At 40.8% G+C, this 24,521-nt stretch overlaps 1 protein-coding gene across 4 annotated transcripts; it reads left to right on the top strand.

Annotated features, from left to right (window-relative positions):
- The first annotated feature begins 88 nt into the window (after positions 1 to 88).
- On the top strand, positions 89 to 15,980 carry LOC103052126 (cold-inducible RNA-binding protein-like). 4 transcript variants are annotated; one of them, XR_003084980.2, is made up of 8 exons: positions 89 to 247; positions 2,843 to 2,957; positions 4,638 to 4,744; positions 5,757 to 5,850; positions 5,942 to 6,020; positions 9,794 to 9,857; positions 13,114 to 13,211; positions 15,155 to 15,980. XR_003084980.2 is itself a non-coding variant. In XM_025168323.2 (7 exons), the coding sequence occupies exons 2-6, from the start codon at positions 2,855 to 2,857 to the stop codon at positions 9,855 to 9,857; spliced, it is 447 nt and encodes a 148-aa protein (XP_025024091.1). In that variant the 5' UTR covers positions 89 to 247; positions 2,843 to 2,854; the 3' UTR covers positions 13,114 to 14,884. The 4 variants fall into 4 exon arrangements, 3 of the variants coding, with proteins under 3 accessions (XP_025024091.1, XP_007430868.1, XP_087993978.1); XM_025168323.2 differs by lacking the exon at positions 15,155 to 15,980 and having other exon boundaries at positions 13,114 to 14,884; XM_007430806.3 differs by lacking the exons at positions 13,114 to 13,211; positions 15,155 to 15,980 and adding an exon at positions 10,389 to 11,080.
- The last annotated feature ends 8,541 nt before the right edge of the window (positions 15,981 to 24,521 follow it).

Genomic DNA, 24,521 nt, shown 5'->3' with positions numbered 1-24,521 from the left:
GGAGCGAATAGCGGCTCCGCGCCACCGACCGTCTCCCTCGTCTTCCCGGAGCAGATAGGCGTCTCCGCTATTTTGGCCAAGCCCCGCCCACTCGCAGCTCCACCCAATGGCTGCTCTGGAACCGCGCAGCAGGCGTGGCTAACCAGCCTCACTTTAACACTCGTGTTTCTCTGGCCGCCATCGCGATACTCTCTCGGCTCGGTAGCTGACGGGTCTTTACGTAGCTCTTGCTTCGAGGCCGGTTTCGGTGAGTGCCTTTGGTCGGAGAGCGCTCGGGCTCTTGCGGGAGCGGTGGATGTTGGGGTGAGGATTAGCGAAGAGAACTGGGGAGAAAGGCTTTCTTTAACGCGGGGGATGGTGGAAGAAGAGAAGGGAGAGACGCTTCACAAAATGGCGGTTGCCCAGAAAGAACTACTGGGTCCTTATGCGCATGCGCTAGTTTTGAAACCCAGTTCTTACTGTCTTGCGCCTAACGGACGGCGCTGCTCTGAGAAACGGGGTAAGTTAGATGAGCGCAGTCATCTGCGGTGATTGCGGAACTAATGGCGGGCTGCGGAAGAAGAGTCCTCAACGTGTGCAAAGCACCCCGCGCGGGGCGGCGAGGAACCTATCTTCGCGCATGCTTAGTTGGTTTTTTCCTCTGGAACGTGAGCTGCGCTGCTCTCGCCTTCCCGCATTCTGTTCGGACCACGTGCTCGCGGCCATTTTACGGGGGGAGGGAATTCGTTGGGAGGGAAGATGCCTCTAGGTAAACCCTTAACACCGTAGCGGTACTTTATTCCTTTGCCCCGTTATACACGAAGGTAGAATACAGCCTTCATTTGGTGAGTCCGGATCCCATCTATTCGGAACCATGCAATGGGGCAGGCTAGCATACCTTGTCATCCTTAACTGACAAAAGCAGCATCAGATTCTCATCAACAATAACCTGTGCCGGTTGGGATCATTAGGGTTTAACAAATCCTGGGTATATTGTATTTAGACGTAAATCTCCAGAAAAAATGCTGATATTTCAAATGTACGAAAGTCAATTTGTTTCTCTTACCACAGGAAATATTATATACTTCACAATTGTGTGAATGTAACAATGCCATGAAGGTTGTAAATCTAAATAAGCAGATGTGGTTTATAAAGGAGATATGATGTTTGATAATGATACATTAAATCCCAGCTCACAGGTTGAATTACTGTAGTTGGCCTGAAAGACAACTTCCTCAGTAGGAAAGTAGCATAGACTTCCAATTTTCCAGAGATGAAAAGGATGACATACATTATCAGAGGAGGCATGCACATTTTAAAATGAAAAATAAAATAATGTAATTGGTTAAAAGATCCTCCTTGTCTTCAAAAACTGACATTGGAAAAAACATAAAGGGAAATGGTTTTCAAGACTTCGCCCAGCAACTTTCACAGGTCCTCCTAGTTTATCAAATAGTGCTTTTGATCTGGAGAAATAGGAACCCTCTTTCTGCATTTGTGATGAATTGAAAGAATCCTTGAGTAGTGTAGCTAACTGCACTATTGTGGTTGATTCATTGCTGTTTGATTAGGGTTGCTGATTTGGACAGATACATCACCTCTATCTCAGCCTGCTGTACCCATTTGTTCCTAAAATGATAAAGGAATGTATCATAAAATTTGATGCTGTACCTAATAAATGCCAATTAATGTTGCTTTTTGCACAATAAGGAGAGATTTCTATCCTATGTTTAATTTTCTTGCTCTGAAAGGATAAGAGATGTTCCTTGCTTAGCCTTGAAATCCACAAAAATTGTGATCCTATCATATTTTGCACATACTTAGATTTTTAAAGGAATACCAAGTACTGCTTATCTCCAAAAGTAATATATATACCAAATTGCAGTAAAGGTTGGGTAGTGCTGTAGGTAGTAAGACTTGGTGAAACAATACAACTTTTAAATACATATACTTATGAGGCTGTATTCCACTGCTTGTTCTAAGTAAACATTGAGTAACATGAATGGGAAAGCAGGATCTTCAGAATAAAATTCCTTCCCAAAAAATAAATAGCTGCAAATACAGGAACAGGCAACTAGTCATCCATGCTCTGCAATTGTCTGCCTTAGAGACAACAGGAAGACATTGTAGTTTTGGAGCACTAAACTACTGAAGATAGTTAAGGCTTTCACTTAGGTATAATATGACTGATAATAAACCAATTGCAGGCATAAAGTTGAAGCTGGTGGAAGTCTGCAGACCATGACAGTGACCTTTTTAAAAGAGGCATACACATCCTTGCTGGGGTAGAAATTAAAATGTGAGTTTGGTACCCAGTCATCCAGGGCAGTGATTCTCAACTTCAGCAATGTTAAGATGTGTGGACTTCAACTCCCAGAATTTCCTAGCCAGCATGCTGGTTAGAGTATTCTGTGAGTTGAAGTCCACACATGTTAAAGTTGCTGAGCTTGAGAAACACTGGTCTAGGGCAATGTCTAGTCACTGATGTTAATTATATCATCAGTTAATTGCAGTAGATTACTTAATAATTTAAACTCTCATGGTAAAAAGAAAAGTGCACAAAACAGTTCAAATTCAAAAAGTTGTTCCATCCTTGTCAGAAGATTTCCAGTTGGAAATAGCCCCCCAAAGATCAAAACATGTATTATTTCAAGCTCAGAACACAAATATCTAATCAAACAGTCAGTACAAAACATTTTAAATCTGAAATGTTTTGCATACCTCTAAATAAAGGAATATGCTTCTGAACAATAAAGAATAATCTGTTAAAACCCTGATTCTAATTTTAACTGAATAGTGTGGTCTTTGCCCTTATATGCACTCTTGCATTTGTCAGAATTAAATAAAAAGTCTTTGGTTACAGATCACTTAGACAATGGCATCAGATGAAGGAAAACTCTTCATTGGAGGACTCAGTTTTGACACCAATGAACAAAATTTGGAGCAATTGTTCTCACCCTATGGCGACATTGCAGAAGGTGAGAAAATGTTTGACTTGTCAACATTGAAATATTAAGATTGCACAAAATCACATTTACTATAGTTATTTTTCTGTGTAATGCAATATTAGAAACAACGCTATAATGCAGTATATAAAACAGCTCTTTAAGTGCTGTTTGCTTTAAGTGTCAAAACACTGATCTGGAAGTTCTAACATTCTGTTCTAGTTTAGCAGAAATGAAATCCAGAAAGGTTTGTTTGGTCTTGTTTTTTGGCCAAAAGATAACCCAAAACAGTTTCAGGTGTTTCATCCATGAGAAAGTGTGATTCAGTCTGCAAAAATCTGGACATGATTAGGAGGTAGCAAAGAATTACCAAAACTTTGCAACATGCCATGTGTTCTTTAAATGTCTGCTGCTTTATTTCCAAATTCCATCCAGATCACCCACTATTAAACAGTAGCAACAGGAATGTAACTGGTCCCTCCTAATGTTCCAGTTCAGAGAGGGACATTTAAAAATAACACCCCAGTTTCAAGGGATAAGACAAAGCTAAAACAGAACAAACTTTTGAAAAAAATCTGTCCAGAACAAACTGCATTTTGGGCTGTATTCTAAAGAAAACATGCCTGTTTGATGCTGTGTCTGGAACAAAACTTCTGTAACATGGATTTTAAGTTTAGGCACAGGCCATCTGAAACCAGCAGATTGGTGCGCAGAACAGTTCATACATGGAATATGTTGCACATCCCTGCTCTTCAGTCCAGTCAAGATATAATAATTGCCTGGTTGAGGCAGAAGGGAGTGCAGGTTGTGGGCTTTGTTGGGTGGGGAAAATTTGGCATGGCCATTCATTGTAGAAAAGATCTTACCTGCACATGCAAAATGAGAATGTCAGAAGGGTGCCTCTAGCCTAGCCTTTTTGTGGCATACTAGCCTTGATCACTTAACTCAGACCAGATTAGCATGCATAACTGGGATGATCAGATGGAAGCAAACTTCCCTGCATCTATTGCCATACCATATCTTCCAGATACACAAAGAGTAGAATAGGTTGAAATACGGTGGCAGAGAATAAATCTTTGAAAATTGAGTGGAAGCAGTATATCTTGTGAAAAGTAATTTTGCAATAAAATATGCCCCATATTTTGGTGCACTACCAATAATGATGAGTAATGCAGTTAAGCAGGAACCTCTGATTTGTCTATCTTGGTTTGTTTTAATCAGAATTATGATTAACTAAAAAAAAAGATGTAGCATGCGATTCAGTAGTTCACTCTAAAATCATGAACTCAACCACCACTGTCGATCCCTAGTGATGTAAGACTTTTTAATTATCATTTGGTATAATGTTTGATTTAAGTCTTACATAGTACAATCTTTTACTTTCAAAGTAATTTTGCCTATAACAAACAGAATCTTAAATGATTTGCTATTTTATCCTCATTTTCATTTGAGTGGCTGTATTTAAAATTGTACAGAAGTTTACCCTTTTTTAAATTGTAAGGGTTTATTCTTTCATTTTATGGAAGGCTTCCTCTGATGAGTGTTTGATAAACTATTTAATGTGTAAGGACTAAGATATTGTTTAATAATTTTTACTTGTATGGTAATCAACTGAACAAAGTTAATATGGGCTAAAATAGGGAGATGTTGAAAGAGTTGATGTAGACATGCACATCTATGATCTAAGGTTGCACTTTTTTTTTTTATCTCAAGTGGTTGTGGTGAAAGACAGGGAGACCCAGCGGTCCAGGGGATTTGGTTTTATTACCTATTGCCGTCCTGAAGATGCCAAGGATGCCATGCGAGCTATGAATGGAGAGGTGAGGACTTCAGTTGATGACTACCAAGAAGCTTATAGTGACATTTCATGCTTTGCTATTTCCTAGCATACTTGTCCTGTAATACAGATTGATATGTAATATTACATTATGTTCCCCCAAATCTTGCAGCTAAGTCCACTTTTTACATGACTATCTCTAGTCACAGTAAGCACTCCTGTATCAAACTTCTAGAATCCTAAAGTTAAAAAGTACTTCAGAAGTCATTCAACCCATTTAATCTTTACTGAAGGAGCACCTCATAAAAGGACGTAATGTTTTCTAAACTCTGAATAGTAAGAAGGAAAAAGAAGGCACTTTAACTTTTGTAGACTGCATAAATTTTAGGGGATTTTTCACAGAATCCTGTTAATTTAAGGCTGAAAATAGGCTAAGTTTTAACTTGCACAAACTCATAAAACATCTCAAAACTAATGTCAGCTAATGGGTGAATAGCATAATTACAAGTACTAGCTCCATAAAATAGTTCATCAGAATTACTGTAATTCCCCTTCACTAATGTGCACTGTGAGCTGAAAGCTGTAACAAACTAATCCTGGCCCCACTTAAGACACTCGGGCTTTTTCATAGATAATTGCTACTTTATTGAGATTTAAATGCATTTGAGGCGTGGACTGACTGGGTTAAAAAGTTTACTTATTTGCTTGACTTAGTGGAGGCAAATTGATTCAGGAAGGAAATGTAAATATGCTGCAGAAAGTTAGAATATAATTTACTGGTTGTATTTGTTTTCTGGGTATTACGTAATAGAAGAGAGTTTGTTCCTCTTCTCCAGCTGTAAAGTGGAGAAATACAATCTGCACCTGAATGACCCCTAGAGCACCTCCATCAAATTGGGATTGTTGAAAGAAAAGGAACATACATGCTGTAATCAAATGTAGTTTTTGACCTAATTATACCCACTTCATCCTGATCCCAGGGATCTTCCTTTTGGCAGTAGGTGTGATTGTATCATCCTCTTGATAAAAGGTTTTTTTTTCATTCTTTCTATAAGTCTGTGGATGGGCGTCAGATCAGAGTTGACCAGGCTGGAAAATCCTCCCGTGGCTCTTCTGGAGGCAGAGGGCGTGGACGTGGATTCTCTAGAGGTGAGTTTTTCTATAAAGCTCACCCTTTAGTCATGAAGCTCCACTGCATGGAAACAGTAAGATTTAACAGATCCTTTTATCTTTGCCGTAGGAGGTGGTGGATATGGAGGTGGCCGTTATGACAACAGAAGCGGTGGATATGGTGGATCCAGAGACTATTATGGCAGCAGGTAAGCTTTTTAGAGGCAAATTGTGATCCTTACAGATTGGGCACAGAAAACAGCAACTAGGGATACACAAAATATTCCGTGCCTGAACTGAAACATACATACATACATATATTGGTTCAATAAATAGAACAAAATAGTGTTTTAGTCCAGATGCAGATCAAAAGATGGTTATTCCAGGCAGAAGTGGTTGGGGGGACAGTGGGGAAAAATAGGAAAAGCCAAAGACATCAGCAGCCCATAAGAGGGTGAGGAGAGAAAGGAAAGCATTGGGAATTGGGTGTGAGCAGGCCAGTGGGGTACCTACCACATGTTGGAAACCTGTTTCTTACTACTGAGAGACCATTAAAGAATGGGCACACAGGCCAGTACTTTGGCTACTAAGGGAAGGGGAGACCTTGAAAAGAAGGGGTGGATGGGTCAGTAGAAAATGCCATGCTGGGAGCTGCTGAGGGGAGAGAAAGGGAGCATTGTGCACCAGCCCCCTACTTGCCCTGTAAAATCATTCCAGGATCCCACTGGACATTTTCTAATTTCATTCCTAGCAATGGCAATTTTTAAAAATGAGCTGTGGTTCTAGAAATGATACAACAAAGCATATGTTAGAGGTAGCTAATTGCTGCCTCCAGCAAGTCTCTTTATCTTAAGAGCTGATATTGCAACTCATGATACTTTGCTTTGCTTCAGATTTATTCAGCTCAGGAACATCCTTGAATGGATTGCCATCCATTTTTCATACTAAGGATTTTTTATTTAATTTTACTTTAACCCTGTTGTGAGAACTGTTTTTTTTTTAAATGCCCTTTTAACAGCTAGCAGAGAAAATGAATGGGCTATGCATAACTGTTGGTGTTATATGCTCCTCTGCTGTTAATAGCATAGTGTCCTATAGAAAGGAGAATATATTTAACACACTATTCTAAACTGCTTGGAATAGATAGGTACAAAATTATAATTTAGTGTATATGGTGGATTCTTCTTGTATTGTAGGTGGGTTGATTAGAAGGGGGTGGGGGGAAGGGTACTCAAAATTCTTCTTTCTGCCCTCAAGGGATGTAAACATTTAGTAGGCATTGCCAAGGTTTGTAATACAATTAGTATGTTTTATGATGTATAGTAGGATATGATCCTATCAAGACCAAGTGGCTCCAGGTGTTTGGATCTGGGGACCTCCCATCTTTGACCTTGGATGGGGTAGCACTTCCCCATTCAAGGGTGGTGCATAATTTGGAGGTCTTCCTGGACTCAGCTCCTTGATGAGCAGGTTGCAGCTGTGGCCAGGAAGGCCTTCGCACAGCTTCATCTGGTGTGCCAATTGCACCCTTTCCTAGATTGGGGGGCCCTTCAGACTGTCACTCATGGCTTGATTACTGCAATGTGCTATACATGGGCTGCCCTTGAAGACCACCCGGAAGTTATAACTGGTCCAGAATGCAGCAGCATGGACAGTGATGGGCCTTGGCATGCTCATGTAACACTTCTGTTTTGCAAGGTGCACTGGTTGGCAGTTTGCCTCCAGGTGTAGTTCAAGGTGCTGGTTGCTACCTATAAAGCCCTACATGGCATAGGGCCTGGTTACTTGAGGGATCGCCTGCCTCCCATAGTATCTGCCTGACCAGTCCAATCTGGCAGGGGTTGGTGCTCTCTAGGTTCCTTCAGTTAAAACAGTGCTATATTCCAGGACTGCAGAAGGACACCTCCTCTGTAGCAGCACTTGCCCTCTGGAATGAGGTTCCCCCTGAGAACAGCCCCCACCCTACTGGTGCTTCAAAGAGCCCTAAAGACCCGGCTCTTCACCCAGGTCTTTGGCAAGCGTGATTGAAGCCCCCTTTTCTTCTTTTTCTTCATTCCCATCTGGGTTGTTATCTCTGCCATCTTTGTTCTGTTTTGTTTTGTTTTTTTGTTTTAAAAGTTTTTAACCATTTGTGAGCTGCCCAGAGTTGCTGGAAGTCAAGTGGCATATAAATTTAATAAATTATTGTTGTTACATATTGCAGTAAATTACTGTATAGAACATTTGTACATATGATAATATTTTGTGCTAGAGGTTTGATAGGGTTCCTAACCCAAGGGGTTTGTAGTCTAAAATGAAGAGAAACTAGGAGGGGAGGGATTGGAACAGATGTAACCATAGAAAGAATAGGTGATAATTTCAATTAATACATTTTGGCTTAGTTGTAGTAAAATTCTTGATTATTGTTATATCTTCTAGAGATATGAGATATCCGCTAAATAAAAAATTTAAAAAAAATTAGAGGGATTGGAGGGTTCTTAAATGCAAAATTACATGAGAATTCATTCAGAACCTGGGTGCCTAATTCCAGGTAATATAAACTGATAGAGCTGTGCAGAGACATGGATTCGAAGGGCAAGGTATGATCAAGAGTGCAGATGTGTGCATATGTAACACCCATTGGTAACATCTTAAGCATATATCTTATGGGATGGCATAGTAGCAACCAGGTAACCCCAGGAAAAGATGCAACTGCTTTAAGAGGTTCTGGACAAGTGCTATCTGCCTGTCCATGCTCCAGATCACATTGACCCTTTAAATCAGCACCTCTGCTCAGCACTACAACTAATGAAAAAAATCTCTAGGAAATACATAATTATAGGTAGTCCTTGAGTTACAACCATTCATTCAGTGACCATTTGGACTTACAACTGGTCCCCAAAGTTATGGCCTTTGCAGCACCCCTGCAGTCACGTGATTGCCATTTGCAACCATCCCTGCCAGCTTCCCACACACAAAGTCAATTGGGGAAGCTAGCAGGGGAGGTCACAATTTGCTTGGGTAAGTCTCCCCCACCTCGCATGCACTGCACCCTCCTTCCCCCCTTTGCACACATGCACTCTGCCCTCCTTCATTCCTTGCACGCACCACGTCCCCTTCACACTGCACTGCAGCTCTGGGACTTTGCAGGAGAAAGAAGAAAGCCTCACAAATGGCCAGCAGATTCCAGAAGCACCCGTGGAGAGTCCTCAAATGAGGGAAGGGGGTGCAGTGTGTGCAAGCCACCAAAGGAGGGTGCAGTATGTGTATTTGAGTGAAGGGGGCGCTGGTGTGAGTGAAGAGAAGGAGGCGCCGAGCAAAGGAGGGCACAGTGCATGTGTGTGAGTGAAGGGCGAAGGAGAGTGCCAGGCAAGCAAAGGGAGAAGGAGGGCTAAGAAGCCCCTGAGCTGCAGTGTGGCAAGCCCCAGAGCCGCACAGTTCTGGGGCTGCTTGCCGCCCTGCAGAGTAGGGTGCGGGGTGGCCAAAAGGGCAGAGATGGGGAGAGATAAGTGGGTGGAGGAGTCAGAGGCAATCCCTTACCTTACTGAGGCTCAAGGTGGGGAGGAACCAACCCCAGAATAGCTTGGATTGGGGTGGGTCCTTGGCTAACAACCAGTGGAATTCACTTAATAACAGCAATGGAGAGTGCCAGGATTGCCATCGCTCAGCAATGTGGTCACATGACATATTGCTTTACAACCGCATCGCTTAGTGATAAAAATTCCAGTCCCAATTGTGGTCATAAATCGAGGACTATCTGTAATAGAAGCATAAAAATAGTTGATTTTGCCTACCCATAATAATTTGCATCAGATACCATGATAAAATATATCCGTAATTACACAACTATCATTCTCACGTGTTTGTAATAATGAAGTTTAAAAGGATAAAGCAATTTTTTACTTGCATGTAATGAGTTCTGTTCTCAGTATTACTGTTATTTGCACAATTTAATTGTAATCCAGCAGTGGCCTAAATCAGTCTTTCATGTTTTTTCTTCCAGGAATCAGGGAGGCTATGGGGACCGTTACTCTGGAAGCTCCTACAGAGACAATTATGATAATTAGGTAAGTATGTTTCTTTGGTATGTTCAAGTGGGTTTAAGCATCCTCTGCTCCTATCATGTAGTAGCTAGTAAAATATAGTACTTAGCCTTCTAAGTGCCTGTTGTAACTTTGCCAGCAGAATACAGCATAAATGAATTGTCCTGCTGCTGGAGAAAAACAGTGGGACAGTTCAGCATCTTTACAAACTGATTCTTAAAGGACACTGTTGGGCAAGTCTATAAGAATCCTGACTACAGTCTTTGCACACAGAAGCATCCTCTGAACCATAAATTTTGGTAAATGAACCACCATGTACCTCTTAGACCCATGCTTTTTTGAAAGAACAAAAATAGCGTATACAAACATCCCCTTAACAAAGAAAGCTCAGCTTTTTTTTTTTCCCCCTTTCCTCACGCTCTGAGTTTAGTCAACAGCACCATCACCCAAGGCTATAAACTATCTGGCCTGGGTTGGGAGGAGGGAGACTAGTTTAGTAAAATGTACCAGTTTCTTCAGTGTGCTTTACAATTTGTACCTGCTTCTCGTTCTCAGCTTGCACCGAGCATAAATTCTTCCTGAATCAAGATCGTCCTTCCAATGGCTGTATTTATAAAGATTTTTGGAGCTTCGCTGAATCTTGTTTAGTTCTCTACCTGTATCTTCCCTTTTTGTAGTCTTATCACAAGCAGCCCAACAGCTTCTGCTACAGGATGGCCTGTTAGAGCTTTTTGGAGGAAAACTTTTTAATTTGCTTTATTTTTCCTTTTTTATTTTTTACAGGTGTGTTTAAGCATTTTAAATAATACTTTCATTGCTTTTTTTTCCCCGGATTTCTTTTAACAAGCCAAGGTGGGGGGTCTGACCTATATTTCGCCTATGATTCCCCAGAGTCTGAGCAAGGTGTGAAGATCCTCCTTGTTTTTATAAATGCATTAATAACATTGTAGTTTTGTAAAAGTCCTATGATGTAGTGAGGAAGGGGCATGGTGGAAGGCAACCCCCCTTGATTATTAAGGGAGACTCATGTGTTGATCTTCAGAAATCAGAATTTATACTGTATGATGTACCTAGAACTTGAAGCTTGCAGAACCTGCAAGTTGTTCTTGAAAAACTGTTTGTTTATATTTTTCTTTTAAACTGGAAGACTCACATGTAACTCAATATTGTACTAAAAGTGGTTAAGGAATTCCTGTATTCAGTTCTTTGGCTTCACGAAGCCTATTAAATGCCCTTCTGAAAATGAATTCTGTTCTTGACATTTTAACACTTCAACTCTTAGCAGCTGTGTTAAGGCTGCAGTAACTGGCACACATGCTAAGTAACTACATGGGTACTTGATAAACAGAAATCTTGATAGAGGACTCGAGTCATCACATAAGTAGGCAGGCTACAACCATAAGGTTTTGTATAATGATGTCATATATATGTTGTAGTAAAAGCTTGAAAATCAAGCTTTAGAACTGGAAAGATCCTTTCTGTGTTTTATAGAAGTGTGCAAAATATTGTTTTGAAACATTTCAGGTGTGAAATTTTGTGGAAGCTTCAGGAGTATTTTGAACTTGTAGGCTGCATCCCAAATGTTTGAAATGGCTCATTTCAGACATAGGTGTTTCACAGTAAAAATTTTGCACACCTCTGTTGAACTTTTTGTATGGTACAGTGCTGTTAAAGCTTTGCATACAAGACACCATTGTGGCCTTTTAGGACTCCCTGCCAACCTGTGCATTGCTTAGATACAGCAAATAAACACATTATAAAAGATTATCAGTAATGTGAGATTCCACTTAAGTATGGTGAAATAATTACCATCTGGTTCCACATTCCCAGGCACTATCATTAGTTGCTACCTCAGTTTTTTATCCATGAGTTAAAAGTATGTAAGCTGTCTTAAAGAATGATTGTCAGCCACCGCTCATCTTGCCTGTTGATCCTCCCAGAAGCTTGAGTTCCTAAAGGATCTTTTGACAATCACAGTGAATACATAGTGGGGCTGTATGCATAATCACTAGAGATAATCATTAAACTCTCTTAGGTCTGCATTATTTTTCTGAAAACAAGAGGTTTCATTTCAGAGACAGTGGAAGAAATTTTCTATATACATGGCTGTTAAAATACTCTTGAATGCATATGTGTTTCTTGCTAAAGTGTTAGAGTAAAGGGCTATTAGGGCAGGATTTCAGTCCTTTGCAGAATTCTTTCACTGTCCTTCAAATCAGCAAATGCAATTACATATTAAAAAGGAAAGAAAATAATGCAAATTTCCTCAGCATAATAATAATGATTAAATTCAGCTGTTCATGCAGATTCTTCATAGTGAGTGGAAAAGAGTATACATCAATCTGGCCTGAGAACAGATAGCTAAATTAGCCTACTTTTATTGTATTTATAAAAAGAATCATTGTGATAAATGTGGGCTTTTGAAGAGGACTCTTGCTTTTTTAGCCCCAAATCTTTTATCCTTGCCAATTGGAAAAAGACTGCTTGTTGACCCCTTGCTGATTTTGTGGTATCATTTATCACTTTATACCACAAAATTAATGTGGCATAGGTATGTAATAGAAAATAGTAAATGCAAATGCTGAAACTGGATGACTTCATATCAAGTTATAAGTATGTTGAAGTGTTTTAATATGCAGCCTCCCATCCCGTGGGACAAGATGTCAACAGCATGAATTAAGTCAGGTCTGAAGAATGGTGTCAGGTGTAATAAAATAAACTGCATATGTTAGAGAAATGAAACCATTACAAAAAATACCAAACTTGTATATGTGATACCATGTCTTAACTCATAACTCCATTATCCCTGGCCAATGTAGCTGGTGATAATTGATGATGGAACTTTTTTCAAGAATTTAATATGCCCATCCAGAAGGGTGTCAGTCATTTTAAGCTTCAGTTATGTGCAAGGGTCCAGAATAGATGTGTTGAGTTGCACATATGTATTCAGTGGAAATGTCTGCAGATTAATTGACTTATAGCACAACCTTCATGTTCTACATTAGCTAAGTTGCCTCAGAAGATCTAGTATCAGCCTTATTTCTTGTGTTGAGTCAACCTCTTATTTCTAAAATGAAGTAGCTGCTGATCTTTGTCTTTGACCTTGTCTCTTGAATGCATGGTTTAAAACCTGTCCTTGAAGGAACCTGGATGAACATAGCCTAATGTTTAATATAAATTATCCCCAGGATAATGAGGATTCACCTGGAAGGCTCCATTATCAAAATATTATCACACAATGAATACTGAACTAGAATTGTAACCTGGCTTTATTTGGCAGGTGGAAGGGGCACCTCTGGATCCTGGAAGAGAGTTTACCTCAAGGCTGGAGTTGAAAACAGACTTTCTCTTTGGGTACCTCTCTGGAGCTTCTGTCTTGTGCGTATGTTGATGTGGTCATTCGCAGACTTGAATATTAGAGGGCCAAGTCAGCCAATGTAATAGGTTTTGGGGAGGGGAGTACTAATTCCCTGACATAAGTTACTATATGTAGCCACACAAAGCCCTTCTCAGCCAAGGCAGGCTATGGGTCTTTGGTTATGTTGATCTAACAGTTAATTGATGAAGCAACAAAAAGGCATCCTGACTAATAAGACAAGGCTCGTGAAATTTGGAATATAATTTTTTAAGATGGGACACTCTTTATTAAAATATTTGCTGTGGCTTCTAAAAGGTTTTCCTTCAAAAATCTAATTTTACTATTTGTAGAGATCATCAGAACAAATGTGAGGGTTGTGATAAAAAGTGGTATTTATCTCATTTTCCAAGCAACAAATGTTAATGAAATGCTTTGCCACAGCATCAGCTCAAATAATTGCTCCCAATTCATCCTCCTAAGAGGTATCCTTCAGTCCCATCCCATCCCTTATAAATACCGCTCATTGGAATGACCTCTGGAGCAAAACATGGTAACAGCTGCTCTGCTGCTACTTTTAGGCCACGTTTTGTGTCCTGTGGCTTTAAATATGGCAAGTGGGCTATACGTGGCCTGCAGCTCCCCGCACCACCCCAGATATTGGGAAATTCAGACAAGCAAAAGCTTTTAACCCTTTATTTTAAAAATCCACAAAAGAACAACAACAAAAAAAGGATAAACATCTCTGCCCTCAAACCCTTGGGGATAATGCCATGCCACCTGTAGTCCTCAAAGACTTTTTTTAAAAGAACAATCCCCAGCAACAACAACAAAATCCCTCCCTGCCTTATATTTCATTGCATTTTTTTTCCCCTGCAATGTCTGCCAAAGTTGTTTTCACTCTGATTTTGTAGATTCTTGACCAGAAGCCATCATACTGTTTGCAACCAAGTGATATGCCCACAAAGCAAAAGAGGAAAGTTCTTTTGGTCTTAATACCAAGAACTACTTTTAAAAATAATAACAGTTCCCTTCTTCCACTTAACAAGTTTTGGATAGGTGGCTAAAGTAGGAATTCTTAAGAATATTTTTCCCTATTATTCAGGAGTCAGAATTTCATTGAAAATGTTGGTGCATTACTTGCTCTGCTCATCATAGGCTGATCTATAGGCCTCACCAGTAGGGTCTTAAAAAATCAGAATTGTATCAGCTGGAAAAATAGGATCAGCAAACACAGAAGACAAATTTAAGTATTTTATATTTCAGGCATTAAAATCCCTTCAGTCAAGCTGGTGTTGCTTGAAGCAGAGTAGTTTCCCATTTCTGGTGCCAATTTTATTTTATTTTATTCATTCAATTTATATAGCCGCCCAGAGTCACTGGTTTGAGATGGGCAGCTATATAAATTGAATGAATGAATGAATAATTGGCACCAGAAGGAACATATGTGTGGGGTGGGCATTTTCTTTAGCGTGGAAGCAGAAAAGATACAGGTTACATTCCCTCTATATTGCCATTCTGGTTACTTTAATTATCAGCTATCCAACTAAGGTAATTGCTTTTTTTTTTTCAGTTGTGGGAAACTGCCTGTTTTAGGTTAGTTGCAAAGGTGTTCTTAACCCCAAGTGTAGCTTAATTCTGAGTCTAGACTATGATTTTTTTTTTTTTACGGCCTGTTGAGAATTATTATATGATGCTCATTAATCTAACTGAAACAGGACAAAATACAATGGTAATTACAGGCCACTCAGGAAAAGGGAAACCTGGAAAGGTAAAATTTCTGAGGAACAGAGAAAGTCTGCTGAATGTCTCTTGTAGCTTTGAAATCTACATTGAAGAATGACATTTGAATCGCTACTAATTGGCTGCAGGGAGGCCAGTTTGGTGTAATTATGTTTTCCTCTCTTCCCAAGGTGGGTGAAAGCTTCAAGACAAAAGTATTATACTTCCTTTCTTTGTCTTTCAGAATGAGCCGGCGGGAGATCCCGAGAGGGGCTACTGTCATAAAAACCTTTAAGGATTATATACTCATAGTGTCTAAATTACAGGAAATAACGGTCTTACTATATCCTGCATTGGTCTGACCCCAGCCCAAGTACTGAGCCCAGTTGCGGGCACGGAACCAGGAACCAAGCCTTAGCGAGGCTGGGGGAACTGGAGAGCTCTAGCCCATTTGGGAGGGTATATTACAGCACCTTTCAAATACCTGAAGGGGTGTCACACAGAAGACCAAGAGCTACATTCCACTGTCCAGAGTGCAAAACAATGGTCCTAAATTTCAGAAGACAGATTATGACTGAACATTGGGGAGTGGGAGGGGAACAGGAGCAATTTAACAATGGAGTCCAAAGAAGTGGTGATTCCTCTTTACTGGATCCTGGCAAGCAGTAGCCAGTCACCTGCCTGGGGTGCTTTAATGTGGTTTCCTGCCTTGACTGAAAGGTTGAATTTAAAGGCCTGAATTGTCCCTTTCAGCTTTATGATTCTATGAATTAATTTTAAAGAAAGCTTTATTGCTAATGTATAATAAAAGTTGGGATCAGTGGTGCTGAGGCAAGGAAGTGCTCCTTATATTTGTATCAAAGTTGTTTTTTCTTCATCAGATACAGATGGTGGCAAAGCAAGATTGAGCATTAAGAAGGGGGGCTTGATTTTAAACCTCTGAGGTGGGAAGCAGAAATCTATATATATATTGGTGTCAGTTTTTTTACAGTGTCTTCAAAATAATTTTCAGCATTAAGACCAGATCTTCAAAATGTTGCAAGGGTATTTTTAAATAAATTTCTTCTAGAAGTCATTGAGTGTCTTTCATTTTGAATCATTTCCTTTGTATTGTTCAAACAGTAATGTGACATTTCAACTCCAAAGGGGTTTTAAATAGAACTAAATGTTTTGTCCCATTGCATTCTTGTTTCCAACCTCTTTTTGAGACTGAGATGGTCCCAGTTCAAACTGTTGGTCAGTCTGTGTCAGGATCTGCGCGATCTGTATTGGACCACTCTGGCTGCTATTGCTTCAGCCATGATGTCCTTTCTAACCACGCTGCTGAAATGAGTCTTGGCGGCGCTGATCTGCATGACACCCTTTCCCCTCCCAGTTCTCTTCCTCTTTCAGAACTCTTTCCCCCTAGAAGAAAGTACGTACAGTATTTGATACATTTGCATGTAAAGTGACACAAGCATCACATGTCTAGTTGACCTTGCGGAGTTTCTCTGCTCCATTTGGGTTGATAAGTAAATATTTGAAAAAGGTCTCTGAGCTGCAAAGAGCTGTAGTGTTTTGTTTTTGAGAGTAAATGCACAACAGTGTTGGAGGGATAGCTACAAATGACCAGTGGGCATGTTAGCTACTTCAGTGACTGTGCTAAGAAGCCAATTAGGGGCACATGTAGGTAAAGGCAAAACAAGGCATGGCACCATTCACCATGTACACAGATTAGAGCCCAGAGCTAAAAGACAGCTGCTACCTAGTTCCTGATAGGTATCAGCAGACCACCTGCATTAAAAAAAGAAAACCATGTTTTGTTATATGAATAGCAACATCTAGTTGTGATCTAAAAGGAGACAGGATACGTTCAGGTAATGTTCACATCTAGCCAAGGCAACAATAACACATCATTTGCAGCATTATAATCATGGGAACACGTCTCTGAAACTCAGATTGAAAAAGAGAAAAGGTATTAGAATCAGGCTCAGAAGTAGGCGCTCCACTGTCTGATAAGAAATGGATGGGTATGAGTAATTCCACACACACTCCCCTTAAGATGTATGCAATTTATTGGCAGCAAAACACTTGCCATGTCATACAACCGTGTTGGCAGGTATGAGGCCTCTCCTCTGTTTCAGCAGCCCAGCCTCCAGCATCAGGATTTTGCAGGATCATTTCCGGAGGGTCCAAGGGATGGGTCTTATCTGCTCTCTCCCCTTCTCATTCCAGGTCCCTGCCTTCATAGCTTTTACAACAGTGTAGGGGAAACTCTTGCTGCGTAAATTACTATACTACTGAGGCAGACTAAAATGCTGGGGGATAGGGAACAGATAAGAGTAATTTTAATGAAATAAAGATGTTGGAAATCTCTCCCTGTTTTCGTCTGTAAACTGATGGGGAAGAAATGGATTCCATTTTTAGGCAAGGAAGTTCCTGCTTATACAAAGGTTGCTTTTCCTCCAGCTTTATTTTTGGAAGAGGGAGAACATGAAAATAAAATTATTTTTATAATTATTATAAGTAATTTCCCCCCCTCGCTTTCCAGTTTTTCTAAATAGCCAAAGACAGCCTGGTTACCCAGCTTCTTTGTTGAGTGCAGGTCACAGTAGTTCCTGTTTTAAAGTGGGTAGAATGGACCTGTTGCAGCTGCATCCAAAACCTCTCATCCTGAGCTCATTCATGACAACCCATTTGATTTGCAAGCCATTCCCAATGCAGTGGAAACCAAATGTCTTCAGGAGCTCATTACCTGTGGCTGTGTGAACGTGAAGCGCCTGGCAGACGATGGGGTGGGCGGGCAGGCAGGCAGGCAGCCTCTCCAATGAAAAAGCAAAGTGCAGAATAACGATTTTTAAAATCCACATTAACCTTGACTTTATTGTACCAGAAATATCCATGCCACCCAAATCTCAGGCCATGGCCTCCTAACTCCAAGAGCCTTCTGTTTCTCAGCAGCACCCACTCTTTCATCCAAACCAAACAGCAAGCTGCAAAATACAATTTGAAACCCAATCCTCTTTCCTTTGCATCTTGTAATGCCTTATATTTAACTCATGTTTTTTTCCCTTGCCACACAAATTTAAATATATCCTGCTGCCACTGTTTAAATGGTGGATCAGTTGTCAAAACAGGTATTGTTTGAAAAACATCATTGGCATACTCATTCACATTTCTTTGGCAGTTTTTTTTCCAGGCCTCCCAGGAGGGAAGGAAGGAAGGAAGGGGAATAGGTTCTAATTTACATTTGCTGCAGAAGGCAAGTTGCTTTAAAATCCCCTTTTTCAATCTGGAGGCCTTCTTTTGAGGTAAAAAAGAGATTCCAGCTCTGCTCCAAACTCAGTAATCAATGTCCAAATGTAATCAAGGTCTCAGAATTCAGTGTGTACATTAAAAATGTTCCAGCCTTGAATAACAAGAAGGAAGCTGGGATAGACAACAAAAATGAACCCAGACCCACTGCTTCCTTTGGCAGATAAAACAGCTTGTCAGTTGGTGACAAAGTCTGCTGGAAATTTTATAATTTCAATCCGTGTATTCCTATGCTATTCTAAACAACACAACGGACTGCTTTGAAACTTTCTATGATACTCCCCAGCTGTATTCTCCCCCCCCCCTTTTTCCCACTGATTACTGACATCCTCCCAATCTGTCTCTGGGCTCTGGTACCTCAGTGAGATGACTTACCTGGGAGTCAAGCCCTTTGCATCTGCTGCAATGCTTTGACACATTTGATATCATCACTGATGTTCTCATCCAGGAATTCTTAAGAAAGACAAAACACAGTGGAATGAGCAAGGCACAAATGATGAAGATATATATTAGGATGATGTTGTTGTTAAGGTCCATGGAATCAGTCCTGACTTCTTCGTAGGGCTAACAGAGAATGACTTGCCCGGAGTTAGCATCTGTGTCTGGAACAGGACTAGAACTCACAGTCTCTCAACATCTAATTCAGTGTCTAACTACTACGCCAAACTGGCTCTCATTGTTCTGAAGACAACATGGAAGCTAGAGGGTCAAAGAGACAAACGGAACGCGTACCTATTTTTGGCTGTCTTACCTCTACACACACACACTTACCTCTGCAATTAATGTCACAAATATTCTTGGAACCCTGAGTCTTGCCATCATCACACCAATATTGGCTGTTGATTTGGAAGGTTCCATAGTCACAGCTCTTGCCATTATTGTTTATAGCTGCAGTGTCAAAATTCCTCTCGTGTTTTGCCAGGCAGACCCCTGCAGGAGAATGATGTGGTCAGGGTACCTTACCAGGGGCAGGGTGACACATTCTCCTGTGGTAAGATTTCATGATTGCCCCTCCCTTAACGTTTTTCTCTGGATTAGTTAAAATCTTCATCTGCTGGATTTGGGAAAATCAAAATGACTTTTTTTAATTACTTCTGGAACTGGGTTTAAAAGAAGGGGTCCTCATCCTGCATGCAAACTAGAATATCCACGTAGAAGGTTTTCTTCCATTTTTCTTGGAAACACCATTTTCCTGCTAGATCATCTTAATCTGGCTTCACCCTGCTCCAGCAGCAGGCTAGCACTGAGATGGAAGCTCCATTGTGAATTATGTCCTCTGCAAAAGGTAAGTGAGCCCAGGACAAGGAGGCTGCGTGGATGAGATGGGACAAAATGGGGGGGGGGGGAGGGGAGCAGAGAGATACAGAGCCACTGTGCCTCCTTGAAATCTGTCAAAGCCTTCACTCTAGGATCCGATGCAGGTCACGTTTTTTTTAGAATCTTGCCCTCAGCACTTAGTATGGCCAGCACCACAAGAAGGAAGATTCCCAAGAACTAAAGTGTCTTCATCTTCGCAAAGACTGTCAGATGTGACTTGGATCTGCCTGCCTCTTACTTTTATCCTCCAGGTATCCCTGGGAATATTTCATGAGGATATAAGGGGTGGAACTTTTACACAACTTCCTCCCTCTTCTTCCAGGAATCAGGACTATATGTGGTATGAGGGCCCTCATGTAAATCTCCCAAGGACCTTGCAAAGGCAGTTCTGGGACCAGCATTTTCCAAGATTGCACCAGTCAAGATTTCTAAGAGCCTCTCCAATGCAACAGAACTGTTTTTGATTTTTTTTCTTCTTTATAACCCAGTTAAAAATTGGACAACTCAAAAACACTTGGTACATTGATCTCCATTTCAGGCCAGTGAATGCAAGGAAGATAGGGTAACTTGGCTGGTTTCTCTAAAAAGGTAGACAACTGAAGTGGAAGTGGCCAAATTAAATCAAAAGCTCTGACACAGGAAAAATACTGGTAAGTGTGTGATGGCAGGGGAGTCTGATAATAGGTTAAGCTACTGGGACAAACATTCTTAGAATGAGTATGGTTTGTTCCTACCAGTTTGAGGTGAGGAATTAGCGAGGCCATTATTGTCTGTGGGAGTACTCTTAAATAGAGTATAGACAGAAAATCCCCAGGTCCAGGAGGCCCTAATATCCACAGCCACTCAGTCTTTGTAAGATTGAGTCAGAGTCAATTCCTCCCCATCTAGGCTGCACTGCCTCCAGGCTGAGACAGGACCTCAATGGCCTCATTTGGCCGGCTTGAGATTGATAAATATAATGGTATCATCTGCATGTTGATGATACCAAACCCCAGACTGGCAGATGACCTCATCCAGCAGCTTCATGTACAGGTAAAACACCCAACCTATTATTGATTCTAAGTAATGCTTTGCTGTCAAGAGTCTTCTATAATTGCAGCAGGATATAAATTTGATTAACAAATAAATACTTTGTCATTTGCATCTCCTTACAAGAATCTGTTAACAGCTAAAAATAGGGCATCAACAACAGTTTTGACTCCAGTGAAATATCCTTTAGCTTGAGAGGAAGCCAAGAACCAGGTTGCATCTCCATGAAGGATACAAGAAAGGAAAGTTTTCAAATTACCTAAGTGTAAGCCAGCATGGCTGGCTGGGGAATTCTGGGAGTTGGTCCACACATCTTGAAGTTCCAGGTTGAGAAATATTGGTGGAAGTGGACCTCTTAGTAGCATAGACATAGCTGACTGATCTGTTCCTCCTGCAGTGCTCGGTTTTCCTTAACAAAAATGTACAATGATATATAATAGAATCCTTTTAATACAATAAGCTATTATATTCATGAGCAATCTGAGGAACACTCTGGGCTCTTACATGAAGCTTTAGGAGTAAAGTATTTTCACAGCAGCATCCCAGAACCCCTCTGGGAACGGCAATGTCATTGCCGTGGAATCCTTGTAGAATTTCCACATTACTCTGCTAGGGTCCCTCTGGGAAAGTCAGGGCATCGTTCCAAGATTCACTTTGAAAATTACTGCATCTTGTCTTCAGATCTTTCTGGAAATTGTCATGCCATTCAGTTAGGAGCAAACTGTATAACCCAAAGTTGAAAGATGGCATATTTAACCTTCTGCACAAGACGATTCTGTTCTTTTGGTACCAAGTGATTCATTAAATTGACAAGTCATATTTTGCTATCATTTATTGTCAAATACCATACAGCTGGCAAGATCAAGGAAGCAAGAATGATACAGATTTCAATAAGGCAACTTTAATATTTTGTCTAGGCTAAATACAGAATCTTCAAAACCATAACGGAAATTTCCCAGCCCACTTAAAAGTGGAGTCCCTCTGAATATTCTGACACAATTTTTCCCAGTCTCTCCTTACTTGGTCTGAGTTGCCATTTATTATGTCAACTGATTCACTTGATGTTATTTTCTCCCTTCCTTTCCCAGTCACCCCACAATCTTTTACATTTATCTTAAAGAAGTTATGTTCTGTGAATAACATTATTAGATTGGAAAAAACAGTACTACTGCCACAAAAATGTCCTAAAATGATGTTTGATGAATGTCTTGCTCCCCAGATGCTTATGGACTACAGGTAGTCCTCAAGTTATGTCCATTCATTCAGCGACTGTTCAAAGTTACATTGGTGCTGAAAAAATGGACTTACAACTGGTCCTTGAAGTTGCGGCTGTCACAGCAACCCTGCAGTCATGTGATCATGATTCAGGCACTTGGTAACTGGCTTGCACTTAGGACACCATTTGTGACTTTCCCTCCCGGCTTCCAACAAAGTCAGTGTGAAAGCTGGCAGGTGGTCCCAAATCACTCTGGTAATTCACCTCTATTGCTTTTTCTCCCAAGGAGCCCCTGGGCAACATCCCCACCCACATGCTTGGCTGCACTCGTGCCATAGCACCCACCTGCAAGCCTGGCCATGTTCGTGCCATAGCACCCCCTCCTGCCTGGTTGCACTCAAGCCACACCGCAGCACACACACATCTGCCCGACTATACTCTGTAGCGCTCACCCACCTGCTGGCCTGTTTGCGAGCTGTCTAAGGAAAGGCTTATTGTGATCAGGACTTGTGACTACCTGCTGGCTTCCCCATTGACTTTGCTTGTCAGGTGCCGGCAGAAAGCCGCGAGGAGGTTCTTGCTTAACAACCTGTGATCCTCGCTTAACGATGACAATGGGGACTGCCAGGATTGCCATCACTAAGCAATACGGTCATGTGACATAACCTTACAGCCATATCGCTTAGCGATGGACATTCTGGTTGCAATTACTGTCGTAACCTGAGGACTACCTGTAAATTCCATGGCAATATATAATTTATCATTACCTAGATGAAGCAAAGTGGGTACAAAACTACTCCCTCCCCTAAAAATTTGCCCATGGATTATAGTTATCAGAAATGGCTCTTCTCTAGCTATAAAAGTGGTGAATTATGCATTCACAAAATACCCAAACTTTGGAACAGTCCCTCAGGAGAATATGAATGGCACTGGCATTTTTATTATTACAGATGTTGGTATTTTGATCTGCCCTGGCAATAAGAATTCATTAAAATTTTATAAGTTTGAGATACAATAAAGAAATCTATCCAATTTCATTAATGTTATGTATTGTGGTTACTGGTTCAGTGTATTGTTACCTGAAATTGTTCACCATCCACCAAATGTATCCTTGCTCTTATGAGAAAAGCCTACATATAGCTCCTGGTATATGACATTTTCTGAGATAAGTATTTCACGCAGTATACGTGGTAAATAGGCGGCCTGCAATTCTCCCATTCCCTTCTCAAGTTGGACTTTTAAACTATTACTGCTTAATTGACAAGCACTTAACAAGGAAGGAATAAGAACCAACTTCTGGTTTTCTTCTCAAAGAGGCGTCTTCAAGGTACAAGTGGCACCTCATTGCCTTAACTCCCACTCAGTCGGTACCCAAGAGTAGGGAAAGGAGCAGAGTACAACTTCTCTGCACTCCTGTTGGCATAGCCAGAGTGCATCTGAATGAGCTCAGAGACTGCATCAGGAAATTTTGGCCTCTGAGAAGCTGGACTGGGGAGGATGGAATATTGGACTAAAGCGTTTATAACACTCCTTATAATGGGAGAGAACATCCCTTTCTTCCAATTACATGATCAAAAAGCAACTGAAGCTCCAAAGGAAATTCAAGAAACAAGGCAGGTAGAAACAGAAACACAATAGAAACATTGCAAAAAGATTATTCATCAGGGAAGGAGGAACACCTTCCATCCATAATATGCTCTGTTTTCCTACAGTAGAGAAGCATGTCCTGAAAACACAGACATACTAAAGCAGTCCCTAGGGATGGGAGATGTAATTCTGCAAGAAACTTTAACAAATTCCTTTGCGAAAGGAAGACACTAAAGTCAATTTAGCAGCTCTACATGTTTCTCAAGGGAGCATTAATGGGGAAAAAAAAAGACTAAAGTGGCCACACCCCTGATAGATTGCAGAATCTATCTCCTTACTGATTAGCAGTGAAATTTCATAAGAGGGAGAAATGCGGGACTGGATCCAGCTCAATAATGTGGCTGTGGAAACCTTATGTCATAAGGTGACCTACCTAGATAATCAGAAAAACAGATGCATCTTGATTGCTCTAAACACCTCCAGACTATACCAAACCTTGTCCAGAATGGTGCAGGCACAAAACAGCAATGGTAGAAGACTGGAAAAGTAAATATTTAATTAAAAAAATTTAAAGGATGCCTTAATGACTCCATAGTTAATTAAAAGAGTTCTGAAGGTAATGAACAGGCGAATAGGTTGGGCTGTATAGGTTACATATACAGGTACACAAAGCTCATCCAGGCAGACAATACCTGGGGAGTCTCTCAGCCTAGACAAAATATTGAGTGAAGAGATATTGCCTAGGAATTGAACATTAAACAAACTTGGTGGTAGGTCAAATCTGCTGATCAGAAAAAGGAATGCACAATTATTTATAATTCGTTCCCAGACCTTAACTCCTCTGACCATTCAGAGTTTCTCCTAGGGAAAACAAGCACTGTTTCAACACGGTTGAGCATGAACTATCCCGTGGGAAGAGTGGAAGAGGTTTTCTAAATACAGAAAGGAAAGCTGGACTCCCGAGGCCTCAGGTCTGATGGTTGACTAGATCTGGTAAAATGCTCCTTTCCATTCACTAGGCTGTAACAATCTAGTGATGCTCTAAACCAGTATTTCTCAACCTTGGCAACTTTAAGAGGTGCGGACTTCAACTCTTAGAATTCCCCAGCCAGCAAGCTGGCTGGGGAATTCTGGGAGTTGAAGTCCGCACCTCTTAAAGTTGCTAAGG

This window comes from Python bivittatus, unplaced genomic scaffold (genome assembly GCF_059951505.1).
Source record: "Python bivittatus isolate LINGU-HERP-01145 unplaced genomic scaffold, Pbiv_v1 ctg000220_np1212, whole genome shotgun sequence".
Taxonomy (NCBI): domain Eukaryota; kingdom Metazoa; phylum Chordata; class Lepidosauria; order Squamata; family Pythonidae; genus Python; species Python bivittatus.
This window is presented reverse-complemented; position numbering and strand designations above follow the sequence as displayed.